At 31.6% G+C, this 17,551-nt stretch overlaps 2 protein-coding genes across 4 annotated transcripts; both read right to left on the bottom strand.

Moving 5' to 3' along the window:
- Positions 1-4,301: 4,301 nt before the first annotated feature.
- LOC132724373 (kelch-like protein 24) lies at positions 4,302-7,697 on the bottom strand. Of its 3 annotated transcripts, none has more exons than XM_060709223.1 (3): positions 7,431-7,697; positions 6,743-7,149; positions 4,302-5,564 (listed from the first exon to the last, which is right to left on the bottom strand). In XM_060709223.1, the coding sequence occupies exons 2-3, from the start codon at positions 6,990-6,992 to the stop codon at positions 5,023-5,025; spliced, it is 792 nt and encodes a 263-aa protein (XP_060565206.1). In that variant the 5' UTR covers positions 6,993-7,149; positions 7,431-7,697; the 3' UTR covers positions 4,302-5,022. The 3 variants fall into 3 exon arrangements, with proteins under 3 accessions (XP_060565206.1, XP_060565207.1, XP_060565208.1); XM_060709224.1 differs by having other exon boundaries at positions 7,533-7,697; XM_060709225.1 differs by having other exon boundaries at positions 7,359-7,457.
- Positions 7,698-12,839: 5,142 nt separating this feature from the next.
- LOC132724389 (uncharacterized) lies at positions 12,840-16,969 on the bottom strand. Its single transcript, XM_060709241.1, has 4 exons — positions 16,419-16,969; positions 15,857-16,145; positions 15,223-15,487; positions 12,840-12,962 (listed from the first exon to the last, which is right to left on the bottom strand). Exons 2-4 carry the CDS (start codon positions 16,064-16,066, stop codon positions 12,907-12,909), a joined length of 531 nt encoding a protein of 176 aa, XP_060565224.1. The 5' UTR covers positions 16,067-16,145; positions 16,419-16,969; the 3' UTR covers positions 12,840-12,906.
- Between the last annotated feature and the right edge of the window lie 582 nt (positions 16,970-17,551).

Here is a 17,551-nt window from a genome sequence, read left to right as displayed (position 1 = left end):
AAGGAGGGATTTTCAACCCCGGTTGAATACATTCTTCTAAGACTTAATATAAGAAAAATTAATGCATGTTTTTTGTTGTTTTTTTTTTCGAAAAATACACTTTGTGCCTCCATTAATACTCATAAAATGAAAATATTTTTATGACAAAGCTTTTAAGGACAAGCTTATATAATATATTCACGGTCAACAAACAAATATCATCTATTTTCATGTTTTTATCGCGTTGATATAACGTTTTATCTTTTATTTTAATAATACCCTTTTTAAATCAACTCAGTATTATGTGTTACATTGTTATTATTTTTATTTTTGTCTGTCTTTGTTGTATAATTATAGGTGTGTGTCTTTTTCCCAATAAAGAAACTTTTATATGTTAACTTTTATTTGAATAAGGCGTCTATGGCCGAGTGATTAAGGCCGTTGACTGTTAACCATTTGCTCTCCACCGTTGTAGGCAAGAGGGTTCGCCAGGGACTTTGGAGCTAGCTAACGGATTGTCGATGATTCTTCTCACGTGCCCGCTCGTGTCTGAAATAATGCACAGAAGTTCACCTGAGGTTTTCCAGTAAAGCTCGCAAGTCGCCATATGATCTTTAAGGTGTTGGTAAAACGCAAAACGCAACAAAAAATGCATTTATACATTTCTTACATTGTCTCGCATAATCTATGATTATTGTTAATGTTTGTTTGATGTAATTATTATTATTATTATTATCGGTGTTGTTGGATAGTCTCCATTTGATCGTGCGACGTAAAACCCAACAACAACAAAACAATCATTTTACTTTCTTTCATAATCTCGCATAATCTATGCTTATTATAAATGTTTGTTTGTTGTAATAATGAGTATAGATTAACCTATTTGATATCCTTTTAACTCTAAGAAAAATGTCTGTTATAAAGTGCTGACTGTTTTGAACTTTATATCATCTAGGAAAAGTAAGCCAAACCATTATTTTCTTATATTTGACAGGAATGAAATGCATTAAAAATCCTAGATATTAATAATACAATATGATTACATTTTTTGGCTCGAAAACTCATTGTAAATGGACCCCCTCCACCTGTAAACCTAAATTGATAAACAGAAAAAAAAGATCTTATCTGTTTTTCAAAGGAGCAAATATATAGTAATTTTAGATTTTAGTGAATAACTTGCATCAAATAACGAATTTGTATCAATTAAAAAGCTCAAATGTATTTTTCCCACAATTTCCATTTATTTTAAAAGAATGAACACATTTCATTAACTCCATTGTATTTAACTAATCGTATCATTTTCCCGCTTTTTTATTCGAACATTTTATGGAAACATGATAGTCTTACTATAGACAAAGTTATAAATTCGGGGCAATCTTAATAAGACATTTCTATGGTGACTGATTTGGTATATTGCGCGTTGCGTTGTCGCTAGCGACAACGTAACCTTTATCGTTATCGCCTTTTCGTCTTGACGCTAGCGACAACACGACAAAGTGCCAAACTGCGCGTTGTTGCGCTGTCGTCTTGTCGCCCTGTCACTAGCGAAGCACGTCAAATGGCGCGTTGTCGTGCGGCGCGTTGTCGCGATGTCACCCTGTCGCTAAGATTATAAGCAAATCCTTCGATTTGAACCGATCGACAATGTGACACCGCGACAAGACGCCGCACGACAACGCGCCGTTTGGCGTACTTCGTTAGCGACAGGACGAGAAGACGAAAATCCGACAACGCGCCGTTTTGCGCTTTGTCCAGTTGTCGCTAGCGCCAACACGACGTACAAGACGACAGTACTTTGTCGTGTTGTCGCTAGCGACAAAACGAAAAGGCGATAACGATAATTTGAAATTAAGTTTCAAATGTGCCGCCTGATCTTGTTCTGCACTGGTCGCATGGGTAGATACAGTTGCCGCCGGCAGGATAAAAGCTAAATACGAAATTAATGCCATGTCCATCAGCAAAAGTTTTGCAAGATGCTTAGAGCTATGTGACTGTTTTCAGACATTTAGAATTCAATTAATGGTATTCTTTTCCTTCAACATCTTCATTACTTTTCAAAATGTGCCATTGCTTCAAAATAGTTGCTTCAACTTATTAATCTTGTGCTTTTTTCAAGTCAGACAATATGATAAAACACTTTTAAAATCTATACAGTCGATTATCGTTATCTCGAAGTCGCCGGGACCGCCGATCGTTATAACGAAATGTTGAGATAAACGTATAATAACATCAGTATGTTACATTTTTATCTTTCTTATACTGTTAAACGTTTTATTGTAATTTTCAATATCTGCTTTAGAAAAAGAACTATTTTAAAACAAATCATATTCTGGACCAATACTTTTTAATCCCCGTAATATAAAAGTAAATGCAAAGCTTGATTAAAACACCAGTGATTTTCTTGATTGAAAAAGCTTCTTGATTTTCTTGAAATGTCAAGATAAACGTATAATGGTTTCAATGCAACATCCATATGTTACAGTTTATCATGCTTTTATTGTTAACTTTTTGTTGTAAATTTTAATAAATGTTTTTTCTCAAATAAACTACATGTATTTCAAAACAAACATTCTTCTTGGTCAATATTTTTATCCTTAAATGCAAAAATGTCCAGCGAAAACAAATGGTTCTCAGGGTAAGTAGACAGTTTTTGCAAACTAAAGTTATAGGAAAAAATAGTGATTTCTTGTTTGAAATATTCCCAGAAAATTTTGAGATTTTTTATTAGAAAATCTACAAATTCTTATTGAATTGGGGATGTATAAACATACAAATGCATAACTCATGATATTCAAAATATCGAGGTTGTTTTCTTAATTTCGAAAACCCTGTAAATGTTCCCTTTATCTGTGATTCTCTTGTATGAAAATTTTTTACTGAGGAGCTATATATTTTCTATGGTTGCTGATTACGCTACGTCATATATTCGCTTTTTCGCGCTGAAATGCGGTAACACAAAGATATTACAAAGTCCAACTTTGTCGTATTGTTGTGTTTTTGCATGTTTGCATTTTCAAGGCGAAAAAGCGGAACGACGACAAAATTCGGACGGATTGGCCATGTTTTCGAGTTAAATATGCCGCCATGGTTTTCTTACTAATCTTGAATAGCATTAAATTGAGTTGGAATCACAACACAATATTATAAGGAAACATGACTTAATCAAGGTTACTCATATATCGCTTGACCTCTACCGCTGTAGGTTAGAATTCCGACTTTGAGTCTTCATTCTTTCACACACAAACACACACACACACACACGCGCACGCACGCGCTCACACACACACACACACACACACACACACACGCACACACACACACACACACACTTACACAAAAACGTTCTGTCATTTTCATGATTAAAATCTTCTAAAAGAAATTTATCTTATTATATATATATATGCAATTAGATGCATAACATTTAAATCTGATTAATCTTTTACAATATAAATAAAACCTCAAAATCTAGTGATGATTTTAATTTACTGATTAAATACCCAAGTTGATGCTGAATGTGATTCTTCTAAAGGAAATATATACTTCTTTACCAACTGACAATATTTCTCCATGGAATTGTTGGTACTCTCATTATGAGCTTTACATTCAAATCGTGTTATTTTTTATTAATAATTATTAGATTAAAGGTTAACCATCGGATAATCAAGCTAAAGTAATGTCATACAAGTTTTCTTTTTTTAATGATACAAAAAAATTGCAAAAACTGCAAAAACTGAAGAAAGAAAAAAAAATTAGTCCCATCTGACCTTACACGTCGCTCTTTGTGATTATGCAACGCTTTGATTTACTTAACTTTCCTGGTAAATATCTAAACACGATGACATTAACATCAAACCACAGAAACATTTTTTTATCTTGTTTCATATGTTAATGGTTAAAACATTAAATGATTTTTTTTTATCTAAATGTACCAAATTGTCTATTAATTAAAATAATACATTTTGAAATTCTTACATAGATCAACTAGGGCACTTAAAACGGAAGATGTGCAAAAGATAGTAAAGAAATAAACTCTATAAAATTAAATTGAAGAGCGATTCTTAGCTCGATTAATGTTAAAAGCGTATTTACAAAATTTAATTGGCCAGGCGCGGCGCAGTACTAATAAATTTTAACCTGCTTAGTGTTTTAAATTATTTTTATTAACAGCCGATTTACTAGACTGATTAACAGTTTGCCGATTTATTAAAGTAAATGTGTTACGATTCATTTGAAATACTGCAATCCTAATGGACAAAAAATAATTTCAAACACTAAATGATAATGGACCATGCGCTAAACGTATAATGAACCACGAAAGCTACTCACGAATCATGGTAGCAATTTATTTTAAATGAAAAAATGTCTTGATATAAATGATAATAAGTTAAAAACACAATTTAGTTAGTATGGAGAAGAGCAGGGAAAAAACATGATATATGGTGGCTGAATGTGCTATGTCCATTTACTTTATTTCGACCTTTCGCGATTCCACACGAAAATAAGTTCACGGCACTAACAGGACTCCATATTAAAGGAATGAATACGGGAAACGCATGTTCCCTATTTGCGCATATTGTGGTAAGTGTAGGTCGTTGAAATCTATGTATTCTCACAATATGTTTTGGTCACACATCCCATGCTTTGACTTTACATTTAACCAAAAATGAAATGAGACTAATTTGAGTGATTCCAACATTATAATACCAAAGTCGGATTAAACTTCAGTGTTGAACGGGTCTATATTTCTGTCAGAGCGTACATACATGTATTTGTTTATGAATAACGATCTAGAAACATAAAATATATACATATTAAAATATCTATGTACAGATGCGCCTTTGGTAGGACACGGCACATGTTCTCTTTAAGAGTAGAGATTCTAATATATCTCCCATCATTTCTTCGTATTCGAAATTTTATGCACCTAGCTCTATAATATTCGGTATGAGAAAGATTATGTTACTTTGAAATCAAAATGTCCGCACAACAGCTGCTTTCGAGTACACATGTAAATATTTACATTATATTTCACATTCTGCACTGTTACCGTGATTTATTATTAAGTATAAAGTATCTCCGAACGTGTTGTCCGTCATTACACATCCGCCTCACTTCACGTGACATTTTCTCGTTGCAATCTCGGCACGTGAAATCAAACTTTTCATCTGTCATATGTTTATAACACCGTTTGTTAGGCATCTCCCAAAGTTTACCCATGTTTTTGAAAATGTTCAGTATTCCATCTTTTTCGTCACTTAACTGATCGTTTTGCCTCTTTAGCTTACTTTCGTTTTGTTTCAATTCGTTTGCGTAGTCTCTCATCATATACACCTTTTCCTTGTATATAGCAATAAGCGTCTGTTCACTGATTTCTTTTTTCAAAGGATGGCGCTCCAGGTCTTCCATAGTCTGAGTTTTAGCAAAATCCATGCATTGTTTGAACAGATTTTTGAGACTATGTTTTTCAGCTATTACAAGCGATTCTATTGAAACCTCTTGAGTTAGTAAATACTCTTCACATCGAAGTTTCAGATTTGCCATCTCGTATTCTTCTGCGAACTCGAGCATCAACTGTACGTTTGAATCTGAAATGGTAAATAATTAGTACATTTCTGAAGAAAAAATTCCTGCATTCCTTAATTACAGCAATTTGTAACTGACGGTGAATGTGCAAATGTGCGTCTAAAAGAAGATGTGAATGTATATTGCGGAATGTTTGTTCCACAATATGCATTTTCATATACATGTATGTCCATCAGAGTATCACAGACTACTGTGATATTCTGAAGGACATACATAAAAATCCTGCACAAAAAGCACAATAAAATTCTGACAGAAAGTAAACAAAAGCAACAAAACGTGTCTTTAACTAAACAAAAAGTCATAATGAATTGAAAGGTTTTAAAATAATCTACCCCTACCCCTATTCCGTAATTTTTCTTATCATCTTTCTTTTTTTAATTTTGAACAGCTGCAGTGGAAGTACTAATACTATATGTATAAATTCCAAAATTTTATTTGATGAAAGTATGGTTCTAATAATTATTCATGAATTGGAGAGGAATCTAATTATTTCAGGGTACGCCAGGATTATTCAGGGTATTTTAAATAGAATTTTTGCTGTATTATACTTAGTGTTTAAGTACTAAAACTATGAATACATTAATATTTGAAAGCATGTCACAAGCAATCTCACGCGCCACTAAATAATCTTAATATGACTTTAATTAGCAATGAAACTTTTGACCTTCATATTATTATTTTTTCACAGAAGTAAAAGAGCAAGGTCAATAGCCAGTATTTTATATTTCTCTTTACGGTGTTTATTTTGAGAATTGTGACCTTAATGTCAGCACTTTTTTCAATATGGCGCCATCAAACCGACCATTTTTAATAGCGCACGTCTTTTATTGTCTACTGCCTGTTTTGCATATTTCTGTTTTAATTATGAACACGGTCCATTTTGGCTTTACTTCATGCAGTTTGGATATAAAACTGTTATATAGTGGAATCTCATCCATCCGATGATGAGCCATTACAAATATTATATATCGTCCCAAATTTAGTTTGCAAAAAAGGACATAATTATAGGAAGTTGGTTACTATAATACGTACTTATTCAACCGGTACAGTTTATGGTGGCTGTCATGATTATGCATGTGGATGCAATAGACTAATTAAAAGTGTTGCAATCTTCTGCAAAAATTGTTTAAGACCCAATCAAATACAGAACTGAACAGATAAGCCGAAATAATTAAAGTACCTGTTATATAATTTTGGCTAGAATAAATGCATTGTAGAAGTTGAGTAACATCTTCCAGTGTTTTGTCTTCAAGAACGATCTCAATTGACGCGGATGGATCTTCACATTCTGACAGAAACAGTTTCCGCCAAACTCCGGACCATTCCGCCAGGTACTGACGATGTACGAATAAGCTCGTGCCTTCAACTTTTATTGTGACGTCACTAAACTCGTCACGTTGCGTGAAATCTCTGTTATGACTGGTACACATATTTTTTGCTGTTCACAAAGTTGTTGATTACTCCGCTTAATTATATCCAAAAGTAGTCCCACATTTCAAATTGCTCACATAACATTAAATCGAAAACATCCTATGTTATTATTACTTAGTCATCCTGTAAGTTCAATTAATGTCGTCTTTATTTTTTCTGAAAACAAGGAAATATGAAAAACAAGTTAAACATGCTATATAACTAATATCAACTGTAATACAATTTAATCAACTGCGTAAAAATACAAGGTAGCAATTATATGTAAGAAAGTAAGAATCAAGCGTAAAAATTCACTTCCAGATATATTAACAAAATAAACAACGTAATGTAATGTAATTACATATGATTACATTAAATTTTGTTACCTTCACCTTATCTGTCCTTCTAAAATTATTTTTTTATTAAATTCCTTACAACAGTTTGTAAGTTAAACTTACACACGATTGTAACCTGTATTAGCCATACAAATCCTCTTATAACAGTTAAGTAAATTTTGCAAATCCAAATTTAACGACTTGATGAACACTTGAAATATTTACCCTTTTCAAAAACCAAACAGACCTCCTTATACATTTACAACAGGAGCAATTTTCTTAAGTACTTGAAACGAACTGTGCTACAGAGATAAAAGATCTCGCCACAATAATAGAACGGGTACGTGTTAAACTCTAATGAACTTTCTTCAAATTGATCGGTATTTTATTTTGAGAACATGTTCTACGTGTTTAAAACGAAAAAAATAATCAAGTATATTTCGTTGTTGCATGCAAAACGGATGAAATTTTATCTAAATTCTTTTGTGTAATATTTAGTTTTGAAGTTTACTTGCGTTTTTGCACGCATTTGTGCATTCCGTGGTATTACATAATTCGCTTGTCACTATGTAAACATACGAAACATGTTTTCATACAGAAAAGAAAATATTTCAGTAAGGTATATTCTTAAGATCAATAAATGTCAAAAGGAAAATAGAATATAATCCAAACAGACAGCTTCAAATTCAGGAGACTGTCAAATGCGACCACAGTTATATTCAAAATGTATTCAGCAATTTTAACAAGAAGAAAAACATGCAAACAAAATTAATTTGGAATAATTAATAGGAGATATGCTCTCATTTATTTAAAAACTCTTTTTCCATGTGTCCTTGATTGAATATCGATTCCTATTCAAATTTTGAATAATGGACAGACATAATCAGTATTTTATCGGGTTTACTGAAGAAAATTCTTATTCATTTTAGATAATAAGAAGAAATCAATTTAGATTAAAGCAGGGTTAGCGTGCCATATGTCAATACGTTACCATAATAAGATATCGATTAAAGTCAATCATGTTGTATTAAACATACGATTAAAAGTGATTAACAGTGACTCCTGGTAGACTTGAAAAAGGCCAGAGAAAACTGTCGTATGGAATTGTGAATAAATTTGTTCTTTTTATTCTGACATTTTTATCAAACGCAGTTATAATGTAGACGAAGAATATTTAATATCACATGACCTTCAATTTTTTTATGTAATATAACTATTAAGTTCTAGTATGGTGAGGTTTTTAATTCATTGTGGAGTACAATACTGAACTATATTGAACGAATAATCAACTGTTAAATCTATATGTTTTGCAGCTGTGCACGAGTCCAGCAGAATCAGTTTTGTAATCAACGATGTATAATGACTTCTTTATTTCTCACGTACAATTTGTTTCTCCTGTTGGAAATGAATATTCCATATGTTGATAACTTATCATTCAAAGTTATATGTGACTGAGTCGCCCGAATGGGCTTTTGAAGTCGCCCGAATTGACTTAAGAAGTCGTCCGAATTGTCTAAGTCGTCCGAATTGACTTTAGAAGTCGCCCGAATGGGCTTTAGAAGTCGCTCGAATGGGCTTTCGAAAAGGACTCTAGAAGAAAGCGCATAACACACACAAAAAAATCATTCCAAACTTCTTCCACCAACAAACATTTATCAGTACATATGCATATGACGTAGAATTACAGGAACACAATGACTGACAAAAGCTACCTCCAAATTTTGAATTACACCATAGTATGATACATATACAAGTATTTGTCAATGAATTACCCATTATGTTGGTTTTGTCATGACGCGGCTCATTTGAATTATCTATATAGATGTGCATGTCACGGTCATGATTGCCTTCACTTATATCATTAACTTTTTAAAATTGTTACAACGTATAGATTTTACAGGAATATAGGTAATCATCACTGCGAGTTATTAAGGAATCGATTGACTGCTGTATTTACAGAATATATTAGTGTCCATTAACTTTTGATAGGTATGTTTATTCACACTATAAGGGAATATTTGTTCTCCAATAATTGGTCATCATTAAAGATTTATAAACTTTATACAATTACAGTACAACCTCCTCAGAAAGACCCTCTATAGAGCAATAACCCTTTCACAACAACAGTTTCAAATCGTCTTAAAAAATATAATACAAAACTATATCGTTGCTGATCGTGGAATTTGGACTTTTGTTTATGTTGGGATCTAAATGATTGCAGAATACTCAAAATAAAAGAAGCGAGCGGGATATGCGTGGAAACATCGCTAAATCTATTTATGTATACTGTTCATATTAATTAACGCACTCATTATTTGCTACAAATCTACCAAGAAACGAGTACAAGTTTGTTTATGAGAACAACTTTTTTTAAAATTAAGACATCGCAATTAATTTGATCTCTCTAGACCCGCATCTCCCAGCGACAACCAAAAGTTTTGTCCTCCAAATGGTGTTGTTCTGTAGATGTAGTTGTAGTATACATGTTAACGTTGTTTTTTGGTTTCGTTTCATGTGTATAACTTTTAAGAACATCAATAGTTTTCTTCTGCCGACATTGAGGGAACTAATTGTTCAAGCCGATTGTAACCTTTAACTTCGTTAAATAAATATTTTATATTATTCATATAACCAAATAAATTTATGTCAAATAAAATGTATTTAAAATGAGATCAAAAACATGCTGTAAATGCTTTGATGAAAACATCCATTTATTTGATTGTTTTTCACATAAATATATGATATTAACACATTCACATCTCAGTATAAAAAAGCGTGCTTTTTATATTTATAAACAAGTTTATATTTATACGCAATTCTTCGTTTTAAAAAGAACGAACTTGTTATTATCAAAACAACAATAAAATACCACGATACGCATGCACAATGTACTTACAGTTATGTTTAAAATCCCGAACAGAGTACATCCGAAGCCAAAATTTGTATAACGCATTTTACATTAGGTGGAAATGTTTAAAGTAAACGTAAATCACTTTATAAATAAACGAGTCCGATCACTGTTAAATCGATACGACGATTTTCTCATTTTCTATTGATAACCTTACAAGGTTACAATAGTTTCACACCCAATAAAATGTATTACATGTAAATACGGCAAAGTTATTTCGCCCCGTAACAGTCCCATGTTCAATGTTTTCTGTACAAGTAGGTTTAAGTATTTTGTCCCATTAAACATCTGAAGGTATATTTGAATAAAATATTCCTGGCTTTTATCTGTATGATTCACAGTATCTTAGAATCCAAAAACAATATGAATGAAGAGAACGGAACTTAGATTAATAGAAGTTATAAATATTTCAAAACAACTGACATTAAGCTATAACGCGAACTTTGCTGCTAAATATTTACATATGGAAGATGTTTAATAATTGTATTCATCATCTTCATCATAATCATGGGAGCCCGTGACCGTGTGGTTAAGGTCGTTGCCTTCAGACCACTTCCTGTCATTGCATTAGGTTCGATTCCCTCAAGAAACTTCGGATTCTTTCATATCTTTAATTCGGATGTCTTCCTAAACCAGTAAAGCTGAAAAATGACATTATGAACTCTTCGAGTGCATGGTAAAACTCATAAAAAAATAATCATCATCACCACCACCACCATCGTCGTTGTCATTATCACTACCATCATCATCTTTATCAGCACCACTACTAGTACCACCATCACACTTATCATTATTATTATTGTTGTTGTTGTTGTTATTATTACTATTATTATTATTATTATTACTATTATTATTATTATTATTATTTTTTAGCTCGACTATTCGATAAGAATAAGTAGAGCTATTGCAGTCACCCGAGCGTCGGCGTCGGCGTCGGCGTAACCACTTATGTTAAAGTTTTTGTAATAGTTCAAATATTTTCAAAGTCCATAGACATATGGCTTTGAAACTTTGCACACTTGTTTACCATCATGACCCCAACCTGTAGACAGGAGGAGGTAACTCTATCAAGCATTTTGACAGAATTATGCCCCTTTTTCGACTTAGAATTTACGTTAAAGTTTTTGTAATAGTTCAAATATTTTCAAAGTCCATTGACATATGGCTTTGAAACTTTGCACACTTGTTCACCATCATGACCCCAACCTGTAGACAGGAGGAGGTAACTCTATCAAGCATTTTGACAGAATTATGCCCCTTTTTCGACTTAGAATTTACGTTAAAGTTTTTGTAATAGTTCAAATATTTTCAAAGTCCATTGACATATGGCTTTGAAACTTTGCACACTTGTTCACCATCATGACCCCAACCTGTAAACAGGAGGAGGTAACTGTATCAGGCATTTTTTTTACTATCAAGCACTAAGAATAGTCGAGCGTTGCTGTCCTACCGACAGCTCTTGTTATTATTATTCTTGTTGTTGCTGCTGCTGCTTTTTTGTTGTTGTTGTTGTTGTTATTATTATTATTGTTGTTATTGTTATTATTATTATTATTATTATTATTATTAATATTATTATTATTATTATTAATGTTCGTGAAGTTGACAGCCAAACAGCCTGAAGTTGGCAGCCTAGCAGCCTAAAGAAAACTAAGGATAGTACAAACATGAAAATGGTTTGAAATACATCAGTAGCACTTCCTTATATCATTCCACGCTTTTTTTAAAATATCGTGATCTTTATTTTTTAAGATGTTGAACTTTATCTTGACATAATTTTTTCATTTTTATTTTCATTACAGATGCATTCTATTTTCATAAAAAAAACCAGTTAAGATACTCGATCGACATTTCTAGCTCTTAGTTAGACAATTCTTAAGGCGTTTTGAATTGGATTGTTTTACGTATCGTCGTCTCTTGTTATATAAAGTTATGGAATGCCATTGTGGGATTCGACCAAAATAAAATAAAAAAATCGAGACATTTCTAAATACATTTACGAGAGATTTAGCAAAATCAATATCAAAACCGTTTGTGTATAATAGGATTTAATTTTTTTATCATAAGAAAATATAAAATTATATGTAGCATTTTTTTTTATAAAATTAACAAATATATTCACATGTGACTAGGCAGCAAAATAATTATACACATGTAAATAATTATTACAAGGAAAGAATTTTATAAGTGTTAGTCTTTCGTTCTCATCCTTTTCCTGAATATAAAATGTTTTTGTATTGTATATGTGTATGTATATATGTAACTGTATATATTTGGGAAATAAATATGTTTAAACTAAAAATTGATATTACAGATAAGAACTTTTCTGACTGAGGCAGGCTAGTAAAAAGGGACACCGGAGATCCCTCGTCAGAATCAAATAAAATTAAAATCGCACTCCGCTGTTTATGAGGGTAATGTAAAATCGCAATATTCCTCACGACCCATTCATTATATCATTATTTAGTTATCACAATTCTAAAAAACGAAGTCGTAGGCAATTCAACACAAAACCGTCTTCCTACATGAAAAGCACGTCCCGGTTGATGTGCGTTCGTTTTATTCTTTTATACTACAAATGACTTTTTGCAAAATATTGCCCTTCCCTTCATCTTCTGCAATTCGATTCCCGTCATATTCACAATCATTCCTTTATTCATTTTTTCACCTCTTTTATGTGTATAGCAAACATCAATTTAACATACTAGTGGTCGTAACGTTAACATGTCTTGTCGCCTGATGCATTTCTGAAAATAAAAATGAGTATATACATCATGTACATACTTAGATCTGGAACATTATATATTGAATTTAGCGTCGCGTCAATCAGGTGCACACGCCACCATTATGACTTGGTGATATTTTTACAATCATAATTAAGCCACATGACGAAAGGTCTTAACATTCCTTTAGTATAGGATAAATAGTGTTTATTAGTAAGCATTTACAAAATAAAACTGGCCAAGAACAGCACTTGACGCAGTACAGTATATTGTATCCAACACTGATAATCACATATGGTTTAAATTTTATTTTATGAAACAATACGCAAGGAAACTGCAATTATTGTAAAATTCTTCAGTAGTTTAATACAAGAATATTTTAAGAACCCACCCGGCTAGTCATATTGACATATTCTGTAACTTTTTAACATTTTCTGACATTTGTTTTTCAAAATTTTTCATACATAATTATATAGTTTTATATACGATGAGATACGAGTATTGAAGTTATAAAAGTATGTTGGTACACAACCTGATTGCTCACTTTGTAAACTTGTTCATATGTTTATCATATGTGCATATATGATGGGTGTATGAATAGAACTTCAAATTGTAAAATAATAAGTCTTCCAGGCTTCTATTTGTGTCGTACAATCGCGTAGTCAAGCCAAAACTGCATCAAGATTCATGATTATTTTGATGAAAATTTTGAAATTGTATTTAAATGTAAAATATTGTAAAGTGGACAAATAAAATATCTTACATGTTGCAAATTGCTCTTAAAATGCCCCTTAAATTGCCAAAATGAAAGTCAAAACATGTAAAAATTGCTCTATTGTGTTACTAACGCAGTAGAAATATGGTGATAAATACTGCGAAATCAGTCATTAACCTTACATATCATGTACATTTTACACTATAACTTGAACCTTGAATCTTTTCACTTTTCTTTAAAACTGTTTCATGAAATTCTCTGTTTGTGTGAATTTGTATTGTTATTACTATTTTGTATTGTATGTCTTTGCCATACTTCATGTGTTTTCTTTGTAAATGGCCAAAGGCAATTCATTTGCTGATGATTCTAATAAACTTGAAACTTAAAATCTAAGTAATTCTTTTTTCAAGTTCGATTTTCTTGAAATATTTTGACTCATCTGAAGGCATGCGTCTTTAAAGATCCAGTAAACTTAATTTTTTATGGTTTTAGATCATAAATATGATGCTCAAATGAAGATTTACTAAGTATCATTATTGTAAGTCCAAAAAAGCATTATGTGTAAAGATATTACCGAATTTACATTTCATGTAAATAAAGGGAGGTAATTAGAAATTTATTTTCGATAAAGTCTAAACCAAATTTTTCAATAAGAAATGAATGCATACATTTTAATGATTACTTATGATGCTGATAAACATTTGCAGTACATATTCAACATATTCTTGGATGGTTGAAAATTGTGTTAGAAGAATAATCATAATTATACATATGTAAAATTCACTTAAATATTGTTACATCCTTAATTATAACATACAGGATCGATGGCTGATACAAATATGATATAAATAAAAAGATTTTAGCGACGATATATTATTTTTTCGTTGTCGAGTTGAATTAGATAAATAGTTTAAAAAAATTGACTGTTTAAACGGTGATTGACCAATAATTGAATTAGAAATGTTAAGAATAAAATAAAATTATAAAAAGCTGCCTAAAATATAAAAAAGACGGCCTAACTCACCATTGTGATGTGTATTTATAAATATTTCCGTGTGCCACTGGGATTATTGAATATTAATTATTTAAAAGTAGAATAATAAATTGAAAACAAGTACGGCAAAATGTAAACCAACATTACTCTCGATAGGCAACATGTCATTTTAAAGAATGATAGACTGTGACACGATTAAGTTGTAATATAAAATAAAATGATCTTTATTTAAATAATGACCAGTAAATTCATAGACTGTTTATATCTTATATTATTATGATTGCAGTGCATTAATCAAATCATGTAAGAAGTAAATAGTTAATAAAAGTTATAATGCCAAACTTCGTGAAAATTGAGCCAACCGTTACTAAGATTTGCTTTCGGACGGACGGATGGACGAATGTCTGGAATTTTTCATTGGTTTATGAGAAAAAAGAAAAACGATTAACCTCAAATGTTGGTACGCGCCGGACGGACGGACGGACAACATCATTTAATAGCCCCTTCAGATTTCATGGGTGAGGGTTAATAATAATAATAATGATAATAATAATAATAGTAATAATAATAATTACGTGACATCGCTATGACGCCGACCGCAACAGCTAGGATAATAATTGTTGCCAACGCCCACATGAACAATGTGCCATCATCTTGGTGTATTGACGTCTGTTCGGATGCGCCTATTGATCTGCGGTAAAATGACGTACGTCCAAAAGGGTGGACGTCATTTCTAAGATGCTCTTGAATAACTTCCTCGACGACTTCAGAAAACGATGTTCGTCCAGGTTTTGATAGCTTGCTTTTCTTGTAAATGTATGTGTCGTTAAACCTGTCACTCTTTCAAGATTAAAACATGATTAGTTATTAACATTTATTTGCATTTACGTTAATATCAATATTGTTTTTAAAAATAATTGATAAGGTGCATAAGATTATGGAATAGTACCCTTTTGTGCGTTTTGACACGACTTTTGTAACTCCAATTTCGCAACAACTCCTTTTACTTTTCTAATAGTGATAGTGAATCATTTTTGGGCTTGCTTTTGAATATATTTCTGTATTTATACATTGAATGAAATATAAATAAAAAAGACAACTAGAAAGCACAACTAAAGATTGTAATGGACTAAAGAGAGAAAGGTTGATAATGCCATGACCATCTTCTAAAACAACAGACTAATGGAAAGTTAACTGTATTATAAGTACCCATTGTGTTTCTTGTGTCGCAAGCTCAACTAAATCAATCTTCGTTGGTTCCTTCGTTGCATTTGCTGCTGTTTTATAGTTTTCCTCGTCATGATCAAGTGGGAATGATCCGCTGGGTACATACCAGAAGGGATTGGCTTGTCTTTCCTCATCCTCTGACTTTTTGTAAGCTTCATCCACCACCTTGCTTATTGTTTCTATTTGTTCCATTGCATTTGGTAAATCCTAATATCATCTCGGCCGCACGATCAATTTTACATAAGCGTCTTAAAGACTCTATACTTCTAATCTGGAACCCGAATTAAGTTGAAATTAAGTAAAGTACAAACATTGATAACATATTTTCTCTTGTGACAAATGTTATTAAAACATAGAGGTTTTACAACCTTTAATTAATGAAATAAGAAGGCTTATCTTAGGCTGATATCATGTGTATAATAGTAAAGAAAGATATCATTAATCAAAAGTTGAAAGAAAAACAAAAATTCGTTAAAAATGAAAAATTACGCTTTTCGTCGGTCATGTTCTCTTTATTATACTAAAATATATAACATGTTCTTACCTAAGTATGTAATTAATTGCCTTTCAATTCTAGATCAGCATCCAGGCGAATACATTTCACTCAAATGCTTCAAAATCTTCCCGAAGTAATGTAAGTTTTGCTTAACCTGTATACTTTAACGACCAATATCTAAAATGTGTTTCAACTTCGAGGCGAACATTAGTGAAGAATACATTTCTTCTAATTGCAACACTATTTCGATATCATCAAGTTATTCAAATATTTATCGTAATTGATTATTTCATTTTGATTTACCAATTTCACGTGGGCAATGTGGAATGATATCGATCACTGACATAATAGGTAATTGAGTGACTGATGAGATGCGATCTTATAAAAACTCATTTGGGAATTCAGTACCGATTTGTTCATTTATGTCAATAAATTTTATACTACGTAGAAGGTATACTAAGTATAACGTCGCCTCAGCGCAAGGCAACCTGAACAACAAATAAATAAATTTGAAGCAGAATGCAATTATGTGCACGTACTTATAAAGTTAAAAGTCGTCACATGGCGAAAAATATAATAGAAAGTCATTTATTATTATCCTTCGGAGAGTCTGGTGAAGATTGGGGTAAATGAGTTGAGGCCTCTTTATCAATTCTTTGGCAGTTTGACTGTTGATGGACTATTTTTAGACAAAAAAAAGCAATAGGGAAAGTTTTTTTCCACATCTCCAAATATCTATTAGATATTAATATAATGAGGATTTTATTGGACTGTTTATATCTTACCTATTAAACATAGGACTCGGCTTAAAAATGAAAATTGACAGTATCAATGTATAGTGTTGTGCAGCCGAAAAATGATAAAATTCATTTACAAAAACAAAAAAATATGAATAAATATGCATGATGATTTTCTTTTAAACACAAATATTTATATATATAATCATTTTCTAAAACGGTCATATTTTCAAAACAAAATTTGTGAAATTTCAAATATGTTAAGTTACAAATAGTATATGTTTCAATAACAGATGTCAAATTTAAAATTATGTAACTGGAAGATTAAAATGCGACTTTTCCTCTTTGTCCAATCAACAGTTCTAAAAGTTTTATAATATATAGGTGATAAGGTCAATTAAGCTGTCTGTACTTATCATGTTGTTAAACCTTATGACTGATAAA

Source organism: Ruditapes philippinarum, unplaced genomic scaffold, assembly GCF_026571515.1.
Source record: "Ruditapes philippinarum isolate M1 unplaced genomic scaffold, ASM2657151v2 ctg224_1_1_1_1, whole genome shotgun sequence".
Taxonomy (NCBI): Eukaryota; Metazoa; Mollusca; class Bivalvia; order Venerida; family Veneridae; genus Ruditapes; species Ruditapes philippinarum.
The sequence above is the reverse complement of the archived record's forward strand: the minus strand, read 5'-3'. Positions and strand labels throughout refer to the sequence as shown.